General features: G+C 38.9%; 2 protein-coding genes across 2 annotated transcripts in view; one reads left to right on the top strand and one right to left on the bottom strand.

Moving 5' to 3' along the window:
• Positions 1-5329: 5329 nt before the first annotated feature.
• On the bottom strand, positions 5330-18939 carry SUDS3 (SDS3 homolog, SIN3A corepressor complex component). Its single transcript, XM_053473410.1, has 13 exons — positions 18769-18939; positions 16567-16943; positions 16188-16257; positions 15787-15842; positions 14825-14896; positions 14140-14159; positions 13899-14055; positions 13111-13206; positions 12480-12541; positions 11321-11342; positions 11102-11207; positions 6581-6665; positions 5330-6025 (listed from the first exon to the last, which is right to left on the bottom strand). The coding sequence occupies exons 2-13, from the start codon at positions 16688-16690 to the stop codon at positions 5927-5929; spliced, it is 969 nt and encodes a 322-aa protein (XP_053329385.1). The 5' UTR covers positions 16691-16943; positions 18769-18939; the 3' UTR covers positions 5330-5926.
• TAOK3 (TAO kinase 3) overlaps positions 18735-20586 on the top strand; it is a 71842-nt gene continuing 69990 nt past the window's right edge. Inside the window, exon 1 of the mRNA XM_053473354.1 lies at positions 18735-18862. The gene's annotated coding sequence lies outside the window, so the exon portion shown is untranslated. The remainder of the gene's footprint in view (positions 18863-20586) is intronic.

Genomic DNA, 20586 nt, shown 5'->3' with positions numbered 1-20586 from the left:
TTTTATTTGAAATTCCCAGAGGAAATGGCACATATGGGAAATTTGGACTATTTCTCATATGTTTTCTTCATTCAATGCACATGAAGTGATTGTTCAAATTTAATAAACATATTTACCTAAGATTTTGAATATTTAATTCTGCGGTTCATGCATGGATGCACTCACATAAAACCATAATAAAACAAATCCATGCCATTTTACTTTGTGGGTTGGAGCTCCATCTGCTTGCATAATAGGAAAGTACAGCTTTATCTTGATATACCCAAACATAACCTCCTCATCAATTCATTTTTTAGATTTGCAGCTAGTACCCTTAACTAAATAGGATTTACCATATTAGTTGAACTTTAGCAGAAGAATAACTCTCTCTTGTACCAAATTAAACATGCTAACATTTCTTTATTGCTCCATACCAGACTTATACTAAACATATTTTTCACCTCTGGAAAATGAGTATCCCATACTTATTGGCCAATTTACAATATGCACGTGTTTTTCAAGATTCTGGGCTTGTAACCAAGCATAGTCCTGAGTGTTTTGTAAACACACACAGTTGTAGGACCGTCTTGTTATGGGGGGTCTTCCCCATCTAGTAAATAATACCCACAGGCATTACATGTTAAGGCCAATATTTGAATGTATGCATTACAATTCTTAGGAATTGTAGAAGGAAGAGTAACAGCAGAAGGACCCAAATGTTTCTCTCTAAACAAGCAGAAGGGTATATTTCAATTTTACTACAACTGTGTGAGGCTTGCTTACTGGTAAGGAGAGAATCACAGAAAGAGAAAAGCTTAGATTACGGTATCTATTATAGACCTTCCGGCTTCTATGTAGTTCCCAAAAACCTTTCCCAGTCTTTCAGAATGATGGCACAAACTTGGGTGTAATTGGCCAATAGGGTGTAATCATTATTAAACTTCTAGACTTTGACCTTATTTTTTGGAGAACCTCGAGAATCACAGGTAGGTGTAAAACAAAGACAATCCAGTGGCTTTGCCAAGGGAACCGCTTGTATTAAAATACTCATGAGACTGAGCAGGGACATCCTGCAGACAGAAGCTGTGGTGAGCTCTCCAAACTTTGAAAAAACAACCTGTAATTTTGTCTTGAGGTAGAAAGGTCTTTCATCATAGGATGTCAAGAAGTCCAAAACGTCTTTCATGTATCCCGGATCAAACTGAAACTTTGAAGAGGATTGGGAGGCGTCCTAATTTTTTCTTCACGGGAAGGGGTGGTAATGGGAAGCAATTGCTCCCAGGCCAGTCCTAGTTCTCCAAATAATTCTGGCCCACCTGCAGATGAAGGCTTCAGCTGTGTAAAGTGATATGTACGAGGTTCCCTGAAGACTCAAAGTCTGTGGAAGGTAAGTGAGTGTGTACTACAATGAATATGTGAATGCAAATGTGTGTGTTAGTGTGGTGGTGGTGGTGGTGGGGGCATTTGAATGTACTTGCCAAAAGGTGCCAGCCCCCAAAGTTACACCATATACATTAGGGCACTCCTAGAATAGGCCACAATCATATCATCCAGTTATGGGATAATCATCCCCCTGTGCTGTCTCATGGCTGCTACTATGACTAAAAATACTCGTAAAGACCTTCAAGGACTAGGAAAGGCCTCAGATGTAAAACTGGAGATGCCAGACATGAGAGACCATCTAGGTTGCATTCCTTAAAAAGGAGGAAAAACTAAAATGTACACATATGCATTTTGTATCTACAATGTTATGGAAGAGATGTATGACTGTTTCTGTTTTAAACTTCTAATATCTGATAAATTCATTTAGGAAGTGTTAATTCACAATTAGGTGTTAGAAAAATTTATGAGTACCCCCTGCTACTCTTATGTAACCTCTTGCAGGACAGCTTTTTGAAAGTGGAGAAAATTCCAGCTGGGATTTGGGCACCTGTGTAAACAGAAGCATTCATAAATGGGTACTGTGGTTGTGCTTGTAGCCTATGCCTGTAATACCAAGCACCCAGGTGTTGGTAGTGATATTTTGCCATAGAGAAAGCCTGAGGCACAAGCCCAGCGGACACCTGGCATTATAGCTGGGAATTCCTAGGGTTGAAGAATACCGTTATGCTGGGTTTTGTGAAATCTTCCTCTGCTTCATCCTTGAAGGCCCTGCAGCGGGTTCCCTCTCTATAGGAAGGTCACAAAATTTGTCCTGTGGAAGTCTAGTGCACTTCCCTGGTTTCTCAGTGAGTTGTTCCAAGTCTGAGCCAAACAATACTAAGCATTCAAATGCAATAAATAATAGCTTAACCTTGTATGTAGAGTTTGCTACCCAAGGTTTCAACCAGAAGGCATGTCGAGCTACAGTAGAAAGGTCAGAGGTCATAAATGACATCTACACAAACATAATAACTAGCCAGACAGATGCTAAATATGGATTCCAGTAGATATTTTATGGAGGTACCCAAAGTTATAGCGGATTCCAGCTTGCTTAGCCACAGCCTGAGAGATCTGGCAACAAATTCAGTGGCAACTGAAGGCTTTAAGAGGGAGGTAGTTATCTCCCAACTCCTATACAAGCCTGTATCCACAAGCAACCTTACTTTCATGGGGTCTTTGAGACAGGCACCATCCTCAGTGGGGATAGTAGCTCTGCAAGACAAACGGGCAACTTGAAAATCTACATTAGGCTCTCCCCAACCTTTTGTATCAGAGGGGGGGAAACTAAAACATCTGGGCATAATCTTTTGCTTGACTTACATTCTCTGAGGATAACTTCTTTAAGAATGTCATAAACAGGGAAAATGATTTCCATGAGCTACTAAAAGCATAGCAGTCCAAATTCATAAAAACTTAGTTTTGACTAGATGGTCAAAATCAAGTGCAGAAATATATACTCCCTCTTTGACTGTGATTTCCTGATAAGGTCTGGGACCCCCCCCTCTGAATGAGATGAAAACAAGGAGTCAAGAGGGCCTCTGGCATCCCATAGTATCAAACAACAGTCTCTTTAACAAATGGTTGCAGCCATGATATAAACTAGACTTTGTTATTTGAGCAATCATTCACGTTTCAGCTTGAAGGCCAAGGTTTCTTCTTCCATAATTTATGCAGCTTGGTGCTGCAACCTAAGCCGACTGGCTCCTCATAAGTGGAAACACAATGCAAAGAGGGAGAGGTAACAGTGACCCAACCTCATCAATCCTCCTGTTTACTACCAGTTGCCCTGCAGTACAAATAAGGCTTCCTACCAGTGTAACTGGTAGAAAGGCGTGAGGAGGCAGCGAGAACTTGGTCTCCCGTGGAAAAAACAAACTCACAGATAGCAAAGAGGAAGAAATATAGCTTCCAACATTCACCCAGATTGCCTACCCCTAGGGTGAACCCTGGTAAGTGAAGGAAGCCTTTCTGTCCTACATACAGGGGAAAATCACATTTGCTTCATTAGGTTTAATTAAAAAAAATAGCATATTGCTAAGGGCCCCCCAAAAATCAAGAATGTTTATACTACTGCTTCAACAGAGAACAGCTTTGCAAAGAGAGCAAATACAATTGTTTTATTTAAAATGCCATAAAAACGATCCAGTAACATATAAAGCCTGAAAGCATTTTTGAATCATTGTTACTCAATATTTCTGGAACACTAATCTAAAGCACAACCATCAGATGTGTAGTGGGGTTTAAAGGCTTTTTTTTTTTTACCCTCAAACATCATGGTAGCTTCTGCTAGTTTGAAGGGAGTAGCAAATTACATTGGAAAAATAACTTTCCCATCATTATATAGGTAGAGTGGTTTCATACCTTGTTATAAAATGGAGGCAACGCTAAAGGTGATTTCTTATCCACCTGTAGAAACATCTGCATGCACATCTTAGCGAGATGCAGCAGACATGATCTTAAATGACCATATTAACACGTTTTCACAAAAGTTACCCAGGGGATAATTATATACAAATACTTGCATGTCCTGCATTTAATATGGGCAGCACCAAACATTCTAATAGAACCTTGCTAACACTTCAACTCACAGCACCATCAATTTCAGTCAACGTTTTGGTTAAAAACACCAGCCCCGAGCACCGTATATAACTGTGTATAGGAACATCTAGGATGATGGTCCCATAAAGTAATGTGCACTAACTGTTTAAACTAGTTCAATATATTTGTTTTACAATATTTCAGCCAGCCTCCAGTTGGTGGTCTTTACAGCACACTTCATATTAAGCTTCAATTTTCTTGGAAGACCTACTTCCTACTACTACTACTACTACTACTACTATTTGTAGGTGTATCATTCCGGGACAGAAGCACAGGAGCACAATGATAAATATAAGACATTGTTCATTGACATGATGGCACCTGGGCAGATGTGCTGAGCTACATTAAAAAAACTATTTTACAATGCACAAGACCAATGTCAAATAGTTTTAATGTAGTGAAGCTACTTGAACGTGTTTTCTGTATATGTTGTTAACTACACTGGGGTGGATATCTGCAGTTTCAACTCTTTCACTTCAGTAGGTCCAAACCCAACGAGCTTCTGTCCCAGAAGAGCTTGGCCGGCCTGTATAATTTATAGCTAAATTAGTTAGATTTTGTTAAAGTCTCCTCACAAAGCCCTTCTAGCTGAGAAACCTTTTAAGTGTTGGCCCATCATAATGAATAGTGAAGTAAAAGGAGTTGAAACTCCTTCTCTCATTCCATCACTCCCTCGGTTGTTAAGTTACCATGGATTTCAGCAGGAGAATACCACCGCACTTCTTATTCATAGCAAAGAACTGTAGTGAGTGGTTTATCTTCATTACTGAATTTTCACAAGTGACAAAAGGAAAGTCATAGGCAGTTTGGTTTAAGTATTGATGACACAGTTTTCAATACGGTAAAAAAAAACAAACCAAAACAATAAAACAAGCAAACAAAGCTGTGCTAGAAATAATAATGCTAATGTTACTAACCTCTGAAAGCAAATGATCTTACTAGGCTATTTGTAATCTACGGTTTCTAAAGCTTCTAATACAAGATGAAGCAAATAATTAAAATATACCCCCCCTCTCCAAAAAAAACCCAAAACACTGATACAGTGACTTAAAAATGAGTAAGAATTACCAGACGTGGTTCCTTGAAACAATGAGTCAATTTAAACTACTTGTACATGTTGCACTTTCCACAAAATGGCTAGTTTAGCAAGGAACTGTGTTTAAACTGCAATATCTGAATATATATATATATATATATATATATATATATATATATATTCCTCCTTTTGAATTAATGAGCTTTTTGTTTACTAAAACATTCTGACCTACCAAGAAGGCAGTTTTGGTTTTGCCTATACAAACTAAATTAAAAGTTTTTGCTGAACTAAACATTTTTCATTAAGAGCAGATGCCAATTAATTTTATTGTACGTCAAAAGCAAAAATTGCCCAGTACAGTGTAGGGTGGAGGCAAATGCTATATTAAATAAAAACGGGGGTCATTTTAAATGGAAAATATACACAAAATACAATATGTACTTTTTAAGTTTCACTTTGGCAGAGATTTTGTTTAAAAATAAAGGGCCAACATGTGTGACAGGACCGATATATATATATGGCAAAACAAAAACAAAAAAACGTACAGGGCAATGGGCCCTGGGACCCACACCATCATATACGAAATACAAGATTTCTGAGTAGCTTTACATTTTATAAGACAATGTGGTTATTGAAGAGAATCACTGAGTAAAGTCGGTTTCCGATCAAAGTCCATCAATCTTGAGGAATTGTCTCCAAGTTCAAAGCTATACGTCTGCCATGGGATTCAACTGTCCCCACTTGACAATTAGTTTAAAGTCTTTTTATATATGCAAGGACCAGCTGATAGCATTCCTTACTGCAGACCCAATAAGTTAATGTTCACCAATCCTTGTTGGTCAGTGCTGATGGATAATTTGTTTTCCTTGTTGTTAAAGAGTCTGGCCACTTTCACGCTGCTGAACGCCGGCGGATGACAAATAAACCCCTCTGCAGCTGACCCAGATAGATCCTCATCTTTGTGCTGTCGCTACTTTTCCTCACCCAGATCTGCACAAAAAAATATGTGAATAAAACTGACATTGTGTAAAGCCAGAAAGCAGGAAAACATCAAATTATATCCTGGTGCTAAAATCATTAATTTATTAAATTATGCTTAGTATAAATATAAGGAAATGACAGGAAATTATTATTTTTAATCCCGTAATTTGTTCTCCAAAGCGGTTCAGTTGTTTTTTTGCTGGTTTTAAAAAATAAGTAATGAGCATTTCTAATCTTAGTTAAGTGTAAAAAAAGGTGTTTACATTTTACATGCTCTTGTCCGTTTGAAAGGTTTTGACTTTAAAACATTAAATAATGAATCTTAGGTACTTCTATTTTCAGAATCAAAGAATGGTTGGCTGCCAGCAGAGGGCAGACATGCATGACAAAGCATTAATAAACTATAACCAATATAACAGACTATATATATATAAACAAAACATTAAGGGGATGAACACAGCAACATTATTTGAAACTATTAAGTTCATTGAAAACACATTTAGACAAAAACGCACCCAGCCATTGGTTACGCAACTAATGATGTAAAAAGCCACACACAATTACCTCATTAGTTCCCACAGAACTGATGACACAGCTGATTTTTGTATTGTCTTTTGATTCTAGGTATATTGCCTGACTCTTGTGGTACCTGAAGGAGACAAAGCAAGAGTGAACAATGGTGGCAGATAGCATTCGCTTCCTGTTACATTAAAGGTAGTGTGTAATTCTCTTTTAAAATGTCATACACACACACATGCTATATATAAAAATGTATCCCCCCCCAAAAAAAAAAAAACAAACAAACATATGCTGGGGTACTGGATCAGGTTTTCTGAAAATATTCTATGTATGCTTTTTTAGCAATAAAGTGCACTTAAACGTACAGATCCCTTTGAGTTAAACACGCCACACATGAAATATCAAAACTTGTAACTCAAACATCATGATCAGATGGCACTGGAAGCAAAGTCTTAACCTTGGAGAATTAAACTACATACATACATATATATCTATATATATACACACAACCTGCTGGTTGTAGCAAAATATTTAATTCTACGGCGATGCTTGTATTGTTTGACAGTTCTGAACTGTGTAAGGCTATAAGCTCAGCTGTTCGCCCTTAAACGATTTGTAAGAAACAAAACCAAACCGAAACTGATAAATGCAATGACTATTTGGCAGCTGCTGGACTCCAATTCCACAATACTCAGACAGCCATAAAGAATCGTCAGGAAGCATTTCTCTTTCTTTCACAAGAGGAGAAAACATTTTACTCTTCTAAACTCTTGAGATGAATCAAATTGATCCAAAATCACAAACTGTTACAAAGCACATGGCTGGAAATCATTTGGGCAACTCTAGATAATAAGCTAGAAATGGACTTTCAGAATCTGCTCTAGTTACTATGGATTTCAATCAAAATATGCAGTACGGGTTTCAGAAGAAGCTTATTACAACTATCTTAAAGAAATATATAGAAGTCATGGCATTATTAGTAAACAAAGTAGACTAGGAGACAGTAGTTTGTAGTATTGAAGCAGGATTTAGTGATCCATAAAATCTACTGTTTAATACACAATGCATACCAAAAAACATTTTGCTACAAATAAGGTTTCTAAAGTTGCACTTAGTTACAACGGTGTTTACTTTCAGCAGAAAAGGTGGAATAAACTTCTGCTGTTTTTATGTGATTCTACCTTCAGAGGAATGACAGGTCTGCTAAGGTTTGTTTAACATGCTAAGGAGCTTAATTAATGTTTTGTCTAAGGGCAACATCACCTTTAATCTGCCAAGAAGAGCAGTAACTCATGGATATGTAATTATTTATCTGTATTAAAGATCAAATAATTGCTACTAATGATTCAGCAACAAAAGGCCTGCGGGCCGCAGCCAACCATTTCACGCAAACATCCTTGTCAATATTTTTAGTTTAGAAATTAAATATCTCTTGTAGGAGACTATCCCTTATTTGAGTTGATGTTTACACATACGATTCATCCTATTAATGCAGTTTTATCTGTTGATTTCGGTTTCATTATCCTTCTCTAAATAATGCAATGCTGGTCATTGCCTTATTATATAGCGACACCTAGTGGACAAACTCTGCAGAACATTTTCATAAAAACTAAGTAAAGCAATAAATTGATGAATTTGTTATGCAGTCAGATAGTACGTTTCATGTTTTGTTGAATATCATCTTAAGTTTATCACATAAGGGCTTTCCCTTTCATCTTCGTTAAATGGAAACTCATAGCTTTTAGCAGAAATACATCCTATTATCCAATCTACCCGTAGCTTGGGCTTTTTGTTTGTCAACCAATGTTTGATTGTTTTATAGATAATTTGTTTAGACTAAAACCTAGTGAAAGCAGAGATATGTAGCAATCAGGTGCACAGCTATTATTTATCCCCTTCAGGACCGGGTTTTTGATACTAAGGTGATACTAAGGTGGCGCTAAAAGACCGGAGCCATTTTTGTTTTTTGCTATGTCTTTCTTCAACTGTAATTTTTCTCTTTCAATTAGTGCACCCACACAAATCATATATTGTTTTTTTCAGCACAAGTAGGACTTTCATTTGAAACCATATTAAGCTGGGTAGTACATTGTTTTGTTTGAAATAAACTGGAAAAAGTGGGGGGGGTGAAAAAAAATCTTTTTTTTTTTTTTTTTTTTTTTTTTTACAGTTTTGTATACATACAAATTGTACACACATTGAACCAATGGGAAAAAAATATTCAAAATATATTAACTTGTCCTGATTTGGAAACCACCCAATATGGCCAGGATTTTCATCTATTTTGACCAGTATAGGGCAAATATTGCAAGGCATGCATCACGTTTTTAAAATGTAACTTTTTCAAATTTGTCATGGTAGGCTAATAACTGCAATATTTGTCACAGATACTGATTATCTCCCCAAAATTATATGTTTATGAACAGTAGATAAGTCAAGGTGTACAACTAGGGTCATTTTGACACTTTTCAAACAGGGATTTTATCGCCAATTGCTGCCAAATTTTGAGGTATTTTTATATATATTTATTTTTTTGCATATGTTGCAATGTTGCTTTAGATTTCATATTTCATATTTTGTATAGAATATGTGCAACTGCAGAAAAAACACCAAATTGTGTTCACCAACATCCCCCAGTTCCAACAAGGCCTCACATGCATGGTTCATGCATTTTTTGAGGAAGCTATGAGGGCAAAACTGGAACATGCGCATTTTAGTTTTCAAATTTGGAATTTTCAGAAATTGGTTTACTGGGCCCATATCCCATTTGGGACATTTTGGAACCCCCCCACTGTAAATTACCCCATAAAAGTATATGTTTATGAACAGCAGACAAGTCAAGGTGTTCAACTAGGGTAATTTTGACAGTTTTCAGGCAGCCATTTCTTCAATGATGTCTGCCAAACGTCACAGGGAAATTATTTGATTGCGTTTTTAACGCATACATCTCAATGTTGCATTGAATTTCTTGCACACATAAGTACAACAGTGGAAGAAAAGGCCACATTTTGTTCACCAACATCCCCGGACTCCAACAAGGCCTCACATGCATGGTTCATGCATTTTTTGAGGAAGCCATGAGGCCAAAACTGGAACATTTTCAGAAATTGGTTTACTGGGCCCATATCCCACTTGGGACATTTTGGAAGCCCCCACTGTAAATTACCCCATAAAAGTATATGTTTATGAACAGCAGACAAGTCAAGGTGTTCAACTAGGGTAATTTTGACAGCTTTCAGGCTTGTTAGTGACGGGTTTAGGCCACTGACATTGATATGGGGGACTGATCAATAATCAGTGACTTAAAATGTCACCGACAAGTGATCAGGTAATAATTATGTATTTTTTATTAATATTTTTTTTCCACAATTACCCTAGATGACCCCTCACTCTTTCTAAGGCAGTGTCAACCAGGGGCTGCCATAATGATCAGATCACTCCTATTGGTCAGGAGTGATCTGATCATCAGCTGACTTTCTAAACTCACACCATTTGACCTGGAAGCAGCCTGGATTTTTAGGTCAGTGCTGTTATTTTATTTTTTTTTAACTCTTTCAATGCTGATGCTCCATTGGAGCACAGCATTGACGGATATTTAGTCCCCACAAGCTTGTGGGGACAAATGTTAACCCCTGCAATGCCGCGATTGTGTCATACACATAGCAGCATTGAAGGAGTTAACATTGCACTGTCACTCTCATGGAGCAATCAGGCAGCAGGGGAGGGTTGGGACTGGTCTCCACACTCATGTGGCGACAGAAGAACCCTCTCCCCCTGTCCCTGATCTGCCTCTGGCAGCTGGGACGCAATTGCTGCTCTATAGACCAGCCATTGCAGGGGGAGTCTCTTTGATGACTCCTGTAGGCTTCCATGCCTACAGGAGTCATCAAAGGGCTTGTGGGGGCTCGTTTTTGCTGTTGCTGGTCTGCCTGGAAGACCACCAGCAGCAGAGCCCCGTACAGAATGGGAATTAACCCCTAAAATGTCACAGCATTGAAGGGATTAACGCTGCACTTTCGCTCTCAACCCCCTTTCCTGAAGCTGCCTGTGGCAGCTGAAAACGCGATTGCTGGTTTTCCTGCAATCGCGTTTTCAACCTACAGAATCACTCCGTGGGAGTGATCACGGGCTCGGGGGCGGGTTCGGAGTGGCTGTGCTGGTCTTCCCAGACACCTGGGCAGATCGCAGCAGCAGCGCCCCCGCGATCACCACGTTTGCGGCGATGTGGGGGCGTTTTTGGGGGATGACGTACCTGGTACGTCCCGGTCTGGTGGTGACATGTGACCAGGAAGTACCAGGTACGTCCCGGTCCGGAAGGGGTTAATCACTGTTCTGAGTTTCATAATATGTATGGATAAACAATCAAATCCTGAGAAATGGCTACAATTATCCAAAAATCAAACGACAAAACATGTTAGTGTGTGAAAAAATGAGTAGCAAGTTTCAATTATCTATTAGTGATACTTTACGAGAGAAATTACATTTTGATGGCGAGTGTTACTGCCAATGTTTACTATAACCTCCAATATGTGGTCTTCTCTTTGCATGCCATGCAGGAAAACCTACCATCTTTTGTCATAATAGAGCTTCCCATCTTCTATTCGAGCTTCAAAGCGCTGGGCTGGCGATTCTACTTGAGCTGCTGGAAGATGCTCTGGAGTTGATGGTGATGCTGCAGTGCAAACACAGAAAGCCATAGTGAGTTTACAAATGAAGAATATGAAGCGTTATATTACAAAGAGTATGTGGAACAGGACCCATGCGATTGACTTATATATAACTTACCAGGTCTCTTAGGAGATTTTAACTGTTTGGAATAAAGAAAGAAAAAAAAAAAGAAACAGGTAAGTAGCATGAATAAATGCAGAAATTAACAGTTGTGAATGATGTAACTGTTTACTACAAAAACTGATAGAGAATACATTGAATAAACCACGTTTTCCAGCATTTCCTGCAATACAAGCTACTTGTGATCAGTGATAACAGAAAAAGTAAAAAATGTAAAAGCTATTAAAATTTATCTAAAAATGCATTTTAGAGGTTAAGAATATATTTTAAACATCAAATACATTTTTTATAAATGCTATTCTAAGGGTTTGTTGCATTAGAATTGATACATGTGCCACCTGTCCATCCCAGATAAATTGTGTGCCCCTCTCTCTGGCAAGGTGGTAGCAAGCTACTGAATGCAGCAGTGAGGCTACTGGGAGTTCATGAGATACCTGCGGGAGACACATGATTTGAACAAATGGATCTGTCTGCTCAGAAATGCCACTAGAGGTTCATTGTATGACGGAGTCACCTTATGATTATTGACATTAAAGAAAAAAAGGCTAAAGAAGCTCTATTAAAAGAGATCAAATGGTGCTTGAACAGGCAGGAAAGTACACACAAGTGACAAAATAAGAACATGATCGGGGGAAAAAGTCTGTTTCCGTTTTTTATTGTTAAATGTTATCTAAAGCTACAGTTTTGAAAAACTCTCATAATTTACATTGTGGATTTAAGAGTCGCTTGTTCTTCAAAACATTCCCATGCAATTGTGAGGTTGAAAGAAGTTACTTGGCAAATATTACAATTACGTAAGGTCCACTACATGTCCATGACCGATACAGCAGACACAAACGCACCTTCCATTCATCCGTGCATTTCCCGGTCTGTGAGAACAACCCAGAACCCATGCACAATACGGTGGAGTTTTTACACCATTACATTCACTGCATGACTGTTTAAAGCATGATTACAGCACATGCATTCCATTTCTTTTGAAACAGTGACATGGTTATAGCCTGAAACTGCAGGGATTAGCAAATCGGGGGATTTTTACACATACTGGTTGTGTGTCTCCAAGAGGTTTTTGCTTAGATAGAGTGCCACTTAAATAAGTCTCTGCTAATGAGACAGTAAACAGTTGAATTACCTCATATGTACGAACAAGTCATACCTTGTTTAATGTCCTTAAATCTTCCATGATCTGTTCATCCGTTAACAAATAATTAAGCTGAGGTGCAGTGAATCAAGGGAAAATCGGATAGAGGGAAATAAACGTGCTGGATTATTAGAACTAGAATTGCATTAATATATATTAAGTTAAGTTGTCAATAGAAAAGGAAAGGCTACAGTAATTGGGTATATGACAACGTATTTCAGCAAGTGACTGCTGACTACATTGCAATCAGACTAAATCCACTTAGTTTCATTATTACATTAAAATTTTTCCTTTTCTTAAATCCTGAGGCCAACGTTTTAGACAAAAAAACAAAATTAAAAACACAGACTGTCCTGTATTGTATACTTTTAGAACTAAATGCAGCATTTTGATTTTACGTGTAATCCAGCACACAAATCAAACTGAATTTCAAAATGTTTTGTGAGCTCAAAAACGTACATTAGGGATAAGTCTCCTGATCAAAACAGCACAAGAATTATTCAAAGAAAAGCAAATCTGTCAAGGAAGCATGACACCGACCGATATATGAAATATATACAATTTCCGGTATGTCCAAAAATCGTAAGGATTACAGATTATATAGATAGGGCAAGAGCAATTGTTATGCGTAACACAGAAAGGATATCAGGTGCGGGTTTTCGCCTTTTGTCGGGAATGGGGACAGGATCGTTGGGTCGACGTCTTAACTTGCGGGTCATGATAGGTTTCACTTCCATGGAATCTGTAAATAAAAGGTAATATGTAAAACCAGGGAGAGCTAAATATCTTACGTACTAAACTTAGTATCCAGCATTTCTAACATTTTGAATTAACATAAATCCAGCTGAGACACTACTTGAATAATAAGAAGAATGTGTATTTGCTCATTATAAACCAATTCATGATTTTCAGGAAGTTAAGAGACGCAGTATCCTTTTCTTATTAACATATACTTTTAGGAAATCTAGAATGAAGTTAGATAAACGGCAAATAATAAACCTAGCTGAACCAAGACACACAGGACAATGTTCATAAAGAGTCATTTTCCTTAAGATAAATAACGGGCAACCTGCAGCGATATCTCACTGGTTTCCATTGTGACTATTACCTCACATTGAGTAACAGTATCAATTAATACAAATCATGCCACACTGATCAAATAAAGTGAATTTAACCTAGTAGAAGAATAACAGAAAAACAGATGGCATTAAAGACTGTTAGTATAACTAAATTAATTTAAAACCACCTATGGTCTGCATATTGGTAGCTAATTTAGTAGTAATTTAGTTGAAAGCCAAGATCCGTGTCATGAAATACTTCAGTTCAGTAGCATTATCCATCTAACCAATTTTCTTTTATGGTATCATCTTTCTTCTACCCCTAACCCACCCTTACAGAGGCTGCCTGAACCATTTTAGGATAGAGGTATCATACCGCCTGTCAGCTCCATGGTTAACTTCTCGTTTTCAATCATTTTCTTCTTTTCCTCCAGTTCTGCAATAAGATTCTCTTTCAGTTCAATCTTCTTATCTTCAAATTCTTTAACAGCTGCTTTTTTCTCCTTGATGTAGTTCCTTTCTACCTGCTCAGTCTGTGCATTTAAACAAAAAATTATCTCCAAGGAATGGCAAGCCAAAGGCAAAAAATGAACTAAGTACGAATAAATAATACTTACTTCCAGTTGCAAGAAAAGCTCTGGAAAAAAATAAAATAAAAAAACAAGTCAAAAAGGGTGCCCCTGTCATAAGTAACATTACTATCCCTGACTATAAAATACAAGATAATAAAATAAATGTAAAAGTAATAGTGAAATCAAAAGAGTAGATCTAGAAAACTGTGCTTTTCCTGGTTAACTCTTTGGAACTCTGGCTGACACTTTCAACAGCTGATTTTTCCTTTGAATGTTAGAGTATTTACGTACTATCACAACAACAAAAAATGTAACAATCATACACGTGTACGTATAAACCGTTATTCCTAATGAATGTTTGTTTGCTACACTGCTACAGGTTACATTTAGCCACAACTGGAAAAGCTGTGTATATAAATATAATGGGAATCAAACAAACACCAATTCTGGTGTAAGAGCAAAGTGGAGCAACCAAAAACAATCCCAGTGCTGCACCACCGTAACTACTTTACACTAAACTTTCTGTTTATAAACAAGACCCAATATTTCTGAGTTGATCCACATCAACTTTACTTCAGTTGACACATGGGTACCACAAAATAAGATGGTGCTATATTATATTAATAAATAATAACACTGTCAGACACATATAAAGTTGATCTACTTGTGTTATCATATGTTAGCAATACGACAAGTATATGGCACCAACAACATATATTCTTATTCTTACCAGCATTTCGTAACCTCTCTTTATATTGCTGATCTAACTTTTTCATACGTTTCTGGTATTCTTGTAGTGTGCCTGTTTGAATGTGAAGTACAAAGCTTTATTAACGAACACACATTTACTGCTACTAACCATTCATCAGGAAAGCTAATGTATTAACACAGAGCTTACGGTACACTCTACACCAGCAAACCAAGCAATTAACATGTGACATCTAGCTGAAGTGCCGTATTTGCTCTAATATAAGACAAGGTTTTTTTCAGAGCAAATACTCTAAAAAATACCCCTCGTCTTTTAACCTGACCTCAAGTGGAGGACTGACTATACGACTAAGATCCAGATCCCTCGCGACGCTGCAGGGGACCTGGATCCTTCTTTCTGGCAGCGGCCGGCACTCCCGCTGGGGCTTTTATGACAGAGCACTGGCGTGACATGACCTTCCGGTGCTCCAATCACGCAATGGATTGTCTACGCACATGACCCGGAGGTCCACCAGCTGCCCCTACTAGACACCAGGGAGTCTGGAGCACGGGAGCAAGTCTGGGGATGCATTGGTAAGTCTGGGGGCCAGAGTGGCATATAGGCGTATAAGGCATATCTGGGGGCAGAGTGGCAAGCTAAGGGGGGGGGTCAGATATGTATAACTGGGGGCAGGTTGGCAAATAAAGGGAAATAAAAACAAGAAATTTTTCTCAATCATAGATTTTACTAAATATGAAAAATCCTTTACTAGTAAACCTATTGGGTAGTCTTATATTTAGGCTTTCTTTTTTTACTAAATTAATAATCACATTTTTTGAGGGGGGAGTCGTCTTATAATCGAGTAAATATGGTACTTGTTATCAAACCTACTGTCAGTTATTGCTTGTGTTCATAGCAGCTGGTTTGGGAACTAATCCTTTCATCCAATATATGGAAATATAAGGAAAATAAAGATCTTAAACTATGTTCCCCGTGCCTCTTACCTTCCTGAAGTTGTTGTAACTGTCTCTTGAGAGATGCAAGCTTATCCTGATACATCCTGCCAAAAGATATTTTTAACACTTTTATTTCGTTAACATTTACAGAATTCATATAGTTTTCCAGCAAAGGTATTTCTTATGTAACTATCATAGGAGGCAAGGCTCCCCAGGCTAAAGATGGCCATGCTCTTATTGTTTAGTATAACATTAACTTTTTGTTCAGCGAATATACTCAGTGTCTAAATGAAATATAGATGTCGGCCGAGACACGGGACAAGTTAAAATTCTAATACAATGACAGAGAGAGCAGATCAGTCAACCAGATGACCATCCAATCTTCAGAAAATAAGTTTTATATACTTGTGCTTAATGTGTTGTCTCGTAATACAAAAGCGGATACATACTGTTCTTTCATTTCCACATAGTCTACACTATCATGCTTTGCCAAGTCGGTCTCGCTGGCATCCTCTGTATCTAAACAAAGAAAGAAAAAGTGGTTACCTTCAAAACAAAACGATTGCCAATCTTGATGAATTTTAACTTTAGTATAGCGGATGTAAATGAAGTTAAAGAGAGACAGGCTGCATTTCAAAACATGCAACTCCAACCCCAAAATATAAATAACATTGTGAATGGTCAAACCTGACATAAAAATCTCCGGTAATTAACGATATCATAATATCATATGGAGCCAAACGCGTGCAGGTGCCATCAATATTAAAACCATGAGGTCTCAGGGCAACCACATGCCAGTCTCCTGGGTATAATGCCATGTAAGCTCACCCTCATCGGAGTCCCGTCCTCTAAAGCTACGGTCATCATCTTCCTCCGCACTCTCGAGCTCTTCTTCCTCGTAGTAATCATTGGCAGCGGCTGCGGCCGGAGACATAACACCCGCCGAAGCCATGGTACACGGGAAATAGAATTACCCAATAGACCAGCCGGCCCTGCCCTCTACCTTCCGCCCGCAATTACGTTACAAACGGCCAGAGGCGATCATGTAATTGCGATCCCGGTAACAGACAAAATAATTAACAATAAAAATGAAAGTCCATCTACGCGCGAGAGCCGTCAAAGCTTCAATACAACCGCAGCACAGCAACGGGGTCCTCCACGAGTCTCACTTCCTGTAAGTTCTATCGGGCTGGCCGCGGCAGTGCCTGAAAATAAATACAAATCTATTGCAGATTAAACAGCACTATACCACGTAAAATAGTAACAAAAACTCGGCACTGTGTCTCATTAATAATTTTAAATGATACGGATGCCGCTAATGAATATATGTAGAAACATAATAACTTTATGGAACTGGCACAAACTATGTCACCCTCTATTAAAAAAATAAACGGGTAGTCGTGGTCCTCCATGCGGGATTCCTGTTTGTTTCCCCAGGGGACATGGTGGATGAACATTTGTCTGAATTATTAATAAATCACACCATCAGGACAGTACAATTACGATATAATATTAATAAAAGATGATCGTGATCAGAGTAAAGTATGCGGGAGCCGGGCAGCGTGCTAAAAATAACAACACGGTTTTAGACGGACTTGACTATAGACATCTCAATAAAGCCAGGTTCAGGGAATGTGTTAATGTGTTTCATTGTAACACGATGTCGTCATCAATTCTGTTTCACGGTGGATTGTGGTGTTTGTTTGTTCCGTATGTTCTTTTTGGCAGTTTTTTTATTGTATGAATATTGTTGGGGAAATATTAACCCCCCCTACTGTGTTATTCGACCAATAAAAGGCGTTCTGCGTGAAAATATGCTTTCCACTTTCGGCTACTGACACTTCCCCCGCCAAGAAAAAGAGGATGTAGGAAGTGAAATCGAAAAGCAGGGGGCAGTAAAGGAGACGCTTAGTGGTACTCGGTATAATTCAAGCAGCAGAAATCAGGCCGATTTGTTTTCGTTGCATGACCCACTTTCCTCAACGTACGCCCCCATAGCTGACTGTACAATGTACTTGTCAAGCTGCTTCGCTTACGGAGAGCTTCACTGTATCACAGTTTATGAAATCATGTAACATTATATTTGATTAATAACGTCTGATCTTTGTTGGCAGTTTTATCTAAAAGCCCTAGTGATTCTAAACGTGTTAGAGGATTGCAAAATCACGTGTGTGTTGTCTGTGACATATACAATAATAAATGCTACTAAAATTATTAGCATGTAAAAGCTGAAAAAGCGCCCTTGACTTTGTCAATGATTGGGTTAACAAGTAAGCTCATGGGCTAAAAATAGCCATGGCTGTTAACACAGACTCCAGAATGTCACTGAACAAGGAGGAGCCTGTAGCCTCACGTGGTCTCCAAAAATGTAATAACACAAGAAGCACGCACTTCCCCATTCCGAGTGGCTAGAGCAATCGTATAAATAATCATTGATCGGCGGTGGTTCTTAGAACGGAAGTCCCATCGACGCTCGATTGGTTCGGACTAGGGAGCTACTCGGTCCTTGCGCAGAGGATTCCATTTTTTTCTTTTTTTTTTCTCTCAGTAAACTCTCCCTCAGGAAGGATGGGGGCCGTGAGGGGTCAAAAAGGTTCAGCTAAACCTGCCGCGTAACACTGACAGGAGCGTAAAGCACTTGCACGCAACTGAGGGCAGGACAACAAAGCGGGAAAGCTCTCATCTGGGACAAGCTTAGTACGGAGACTCCGAGACTCTGAAACAGTCCCTCATGCCCAGCTGTCAGAAGCCGAAGCCTTACGTATCCATTCACACTTACCACTGACAGGAGCCGGACCCTCCTCCTCCTTAATGAGCCCTGACCCTCCCTCCCCCTTTCCTCAGAGCTGACAGGAGCCGGGACCCCCGCCCCCTCATCTTTCACCCCGAGTTCAGAGGAACCGCTCACCCTGCTGACTTCGCACCGCGACTTCCGTGGCCCCTTCGCCTTCTTTCAAGGAAAGCTGCGAGGAGCTCCCTTGACTAATTTCTCCACTCAGGACGGTGTAGCCCGGTCCCCTCTCCACTCACCGCCTCTAACCGCCTTCTTGAGACTTCTCTTCGGTGGTGACCGGGCACTTTCCCCGCTCGGACCCTGACAGGACTTGGCGAATCACATTTCCAGGTAAGCGCTGCCCTTTAACTGCGACTGCCCTGAACTCCTCCGAACGCGGGGAACTTTCGCACTCCGCTACAATGTATCAATCACTTGGGCGAGATCCCCCCCGGGACTTTCCTTAAACCTGTGCTGCGCTTCAGCGGGCTTAACCCTGTCACTGCCGGTGAAGGTTCGCTACAGCTTTGGCATTGAAAGGGTTCATTAAGACATGCTATTCCGCGGTGACGATCGCACACAGTCATGGGATTGGAAGTGAGGAATTTACCAAGTATAGATTGAATGACTCACTCCGATGCAGTTCTTCTGCTCAACAAACACGTCTTGTGCTGGTGTCACCTCAGCTTTTGGTGCTCTGCGTAGTTGCTCATTTCTTTCTTTTTTCTTTCCTTTTCTCCCCTCCAAACGCGAGCTGTATTTGAGGATGTGCATGTATTGTATACACCCTCGCAGGCTTGAGACGATTTCATCACACTAATTCGCCATTAAAAGTCCGTGTGATGATCACTCAGACTCTGCCAGATCCCAGTGGTTCTAGAAGCCTACTTTAACCCATTAGGCGACAGGTAAGAGTGCATGAGAGGTTACGTTTGTACATGTCGCTTTATAGCAACTTTGTTATTGATAGCAGAGCCGTCTTGGATTTTGAAAGCAGAGCATCGAGGCAGAAACGGATGCTCTTAAGACATATTAAAATCCGTTCGGAAGGCATCGTTCAAGTAATGCTGAAATCATTTGCTTAGCCCATTGACCCATTCACCAAATGACTCTCCTCCCATTCTCTGTAGAAGCTCCAGCACTGTGTGAGATCCCACAGAGGAACCCTGCTGTGCCCAAACAAGTTGATGAGAATGCTATACTTTTTCTTTCCTTTTCTTTAGCTTTTTCTTTCCTCATGATTAGTGTTATCAGCTGACTTGCAATCACAAACAGGATATCCAGGTTGGGGGTGTATATATGTTTGTGTGTGTGTAGATATATATAAAAAAAAAATATATATATATATATATATATATATATATATATATATATATATATATATATATATATATATATATATATATATATATATATATATATATACACACACATAGTTATTGCAACTCTTTCCTGGGCTTTGTTTAAAGGCTGTAGTACATCAGCCATTTGTACTAAAGGGATCCATGTATAAAGTGGATATAGAGGTTAGAAAAATGTGGTCCTTGTTTGCATTTGCCTACCCAGAATCCCCTGCAGTAGTGGTGGTAGCATTACAAGATCTCTGTAGTTTAATAATGCTTCTGCTATTAAATATATATTTAAAAATATGTACATGGTGTAGAACATATAGGCCTGTCTTAATTGTACTATTATCCCTGAACTTTTTGTTGGTGTCATTGCTTGCTGGCTGTACTACCTTGTCAATGATGACCCAAGCAATGTGAGCTTAAAGGAGCCGGCACTGTTTTTTTTTGTGGAGTGTGCCACCCAAAACACTTACTAATGTTCTGTTATAATTTCCAAACCTTGCACTTAAATGTAATGGAGCAGTCATTCTGCAAATGTTATGTTATTAAAAAGAGACAATCCATTTTCACACGTATATCTCGTATCGCGCTTCTGGATGTGTTAATATGAGTTAGTAGGCGAATCTAGCAGTGAGTCAACTCTGTTTGGCATTTGATTTGAATCATTCTGTATTATCGATCTATATCACAATTTTCTATTTTTGAAACTTCATCGGAATGTATAAT

Source organism: Spea bombifrons, chromosome 1, assembly GCF_027358695.1.
Source record: "Spea bombifrons isolate aSpeBom1 chromosome 1, aSpeBom1.2.pri, whole genome shotgun sequence".
NCBI lineage: Eukaryota > Metazoa > Chordata > Amphibia > Anura > Pelobatidae > Spea > Spea bombifrons.
This window is presented reverse-complemented; position numbering and strand designations above follow the sequence as displayed.

Coding starts and splice junctions, on each gene's coding strand:
- SUDS3 (XM_053473410.1), bottom strand. CDS start 16,690: ATGGCTTCGGCGGGTGTTATGTCTCCGGCCGCAGCCGCTGCCAATGAT. Junction 14,897..15,786: donor GTTACAACAACTTCAGGAAG/GTAAGAGGCACG, acceptor ACATTCAAACAG/GCACACTACAAGAATACCAG. Junction 11,343..12,479: donor ATTTAAGGACATTAAACAAG/GTATGACTTGTT, acceptor TATTCCAAACAG/TTAAAATCTCCTAAGAGACC.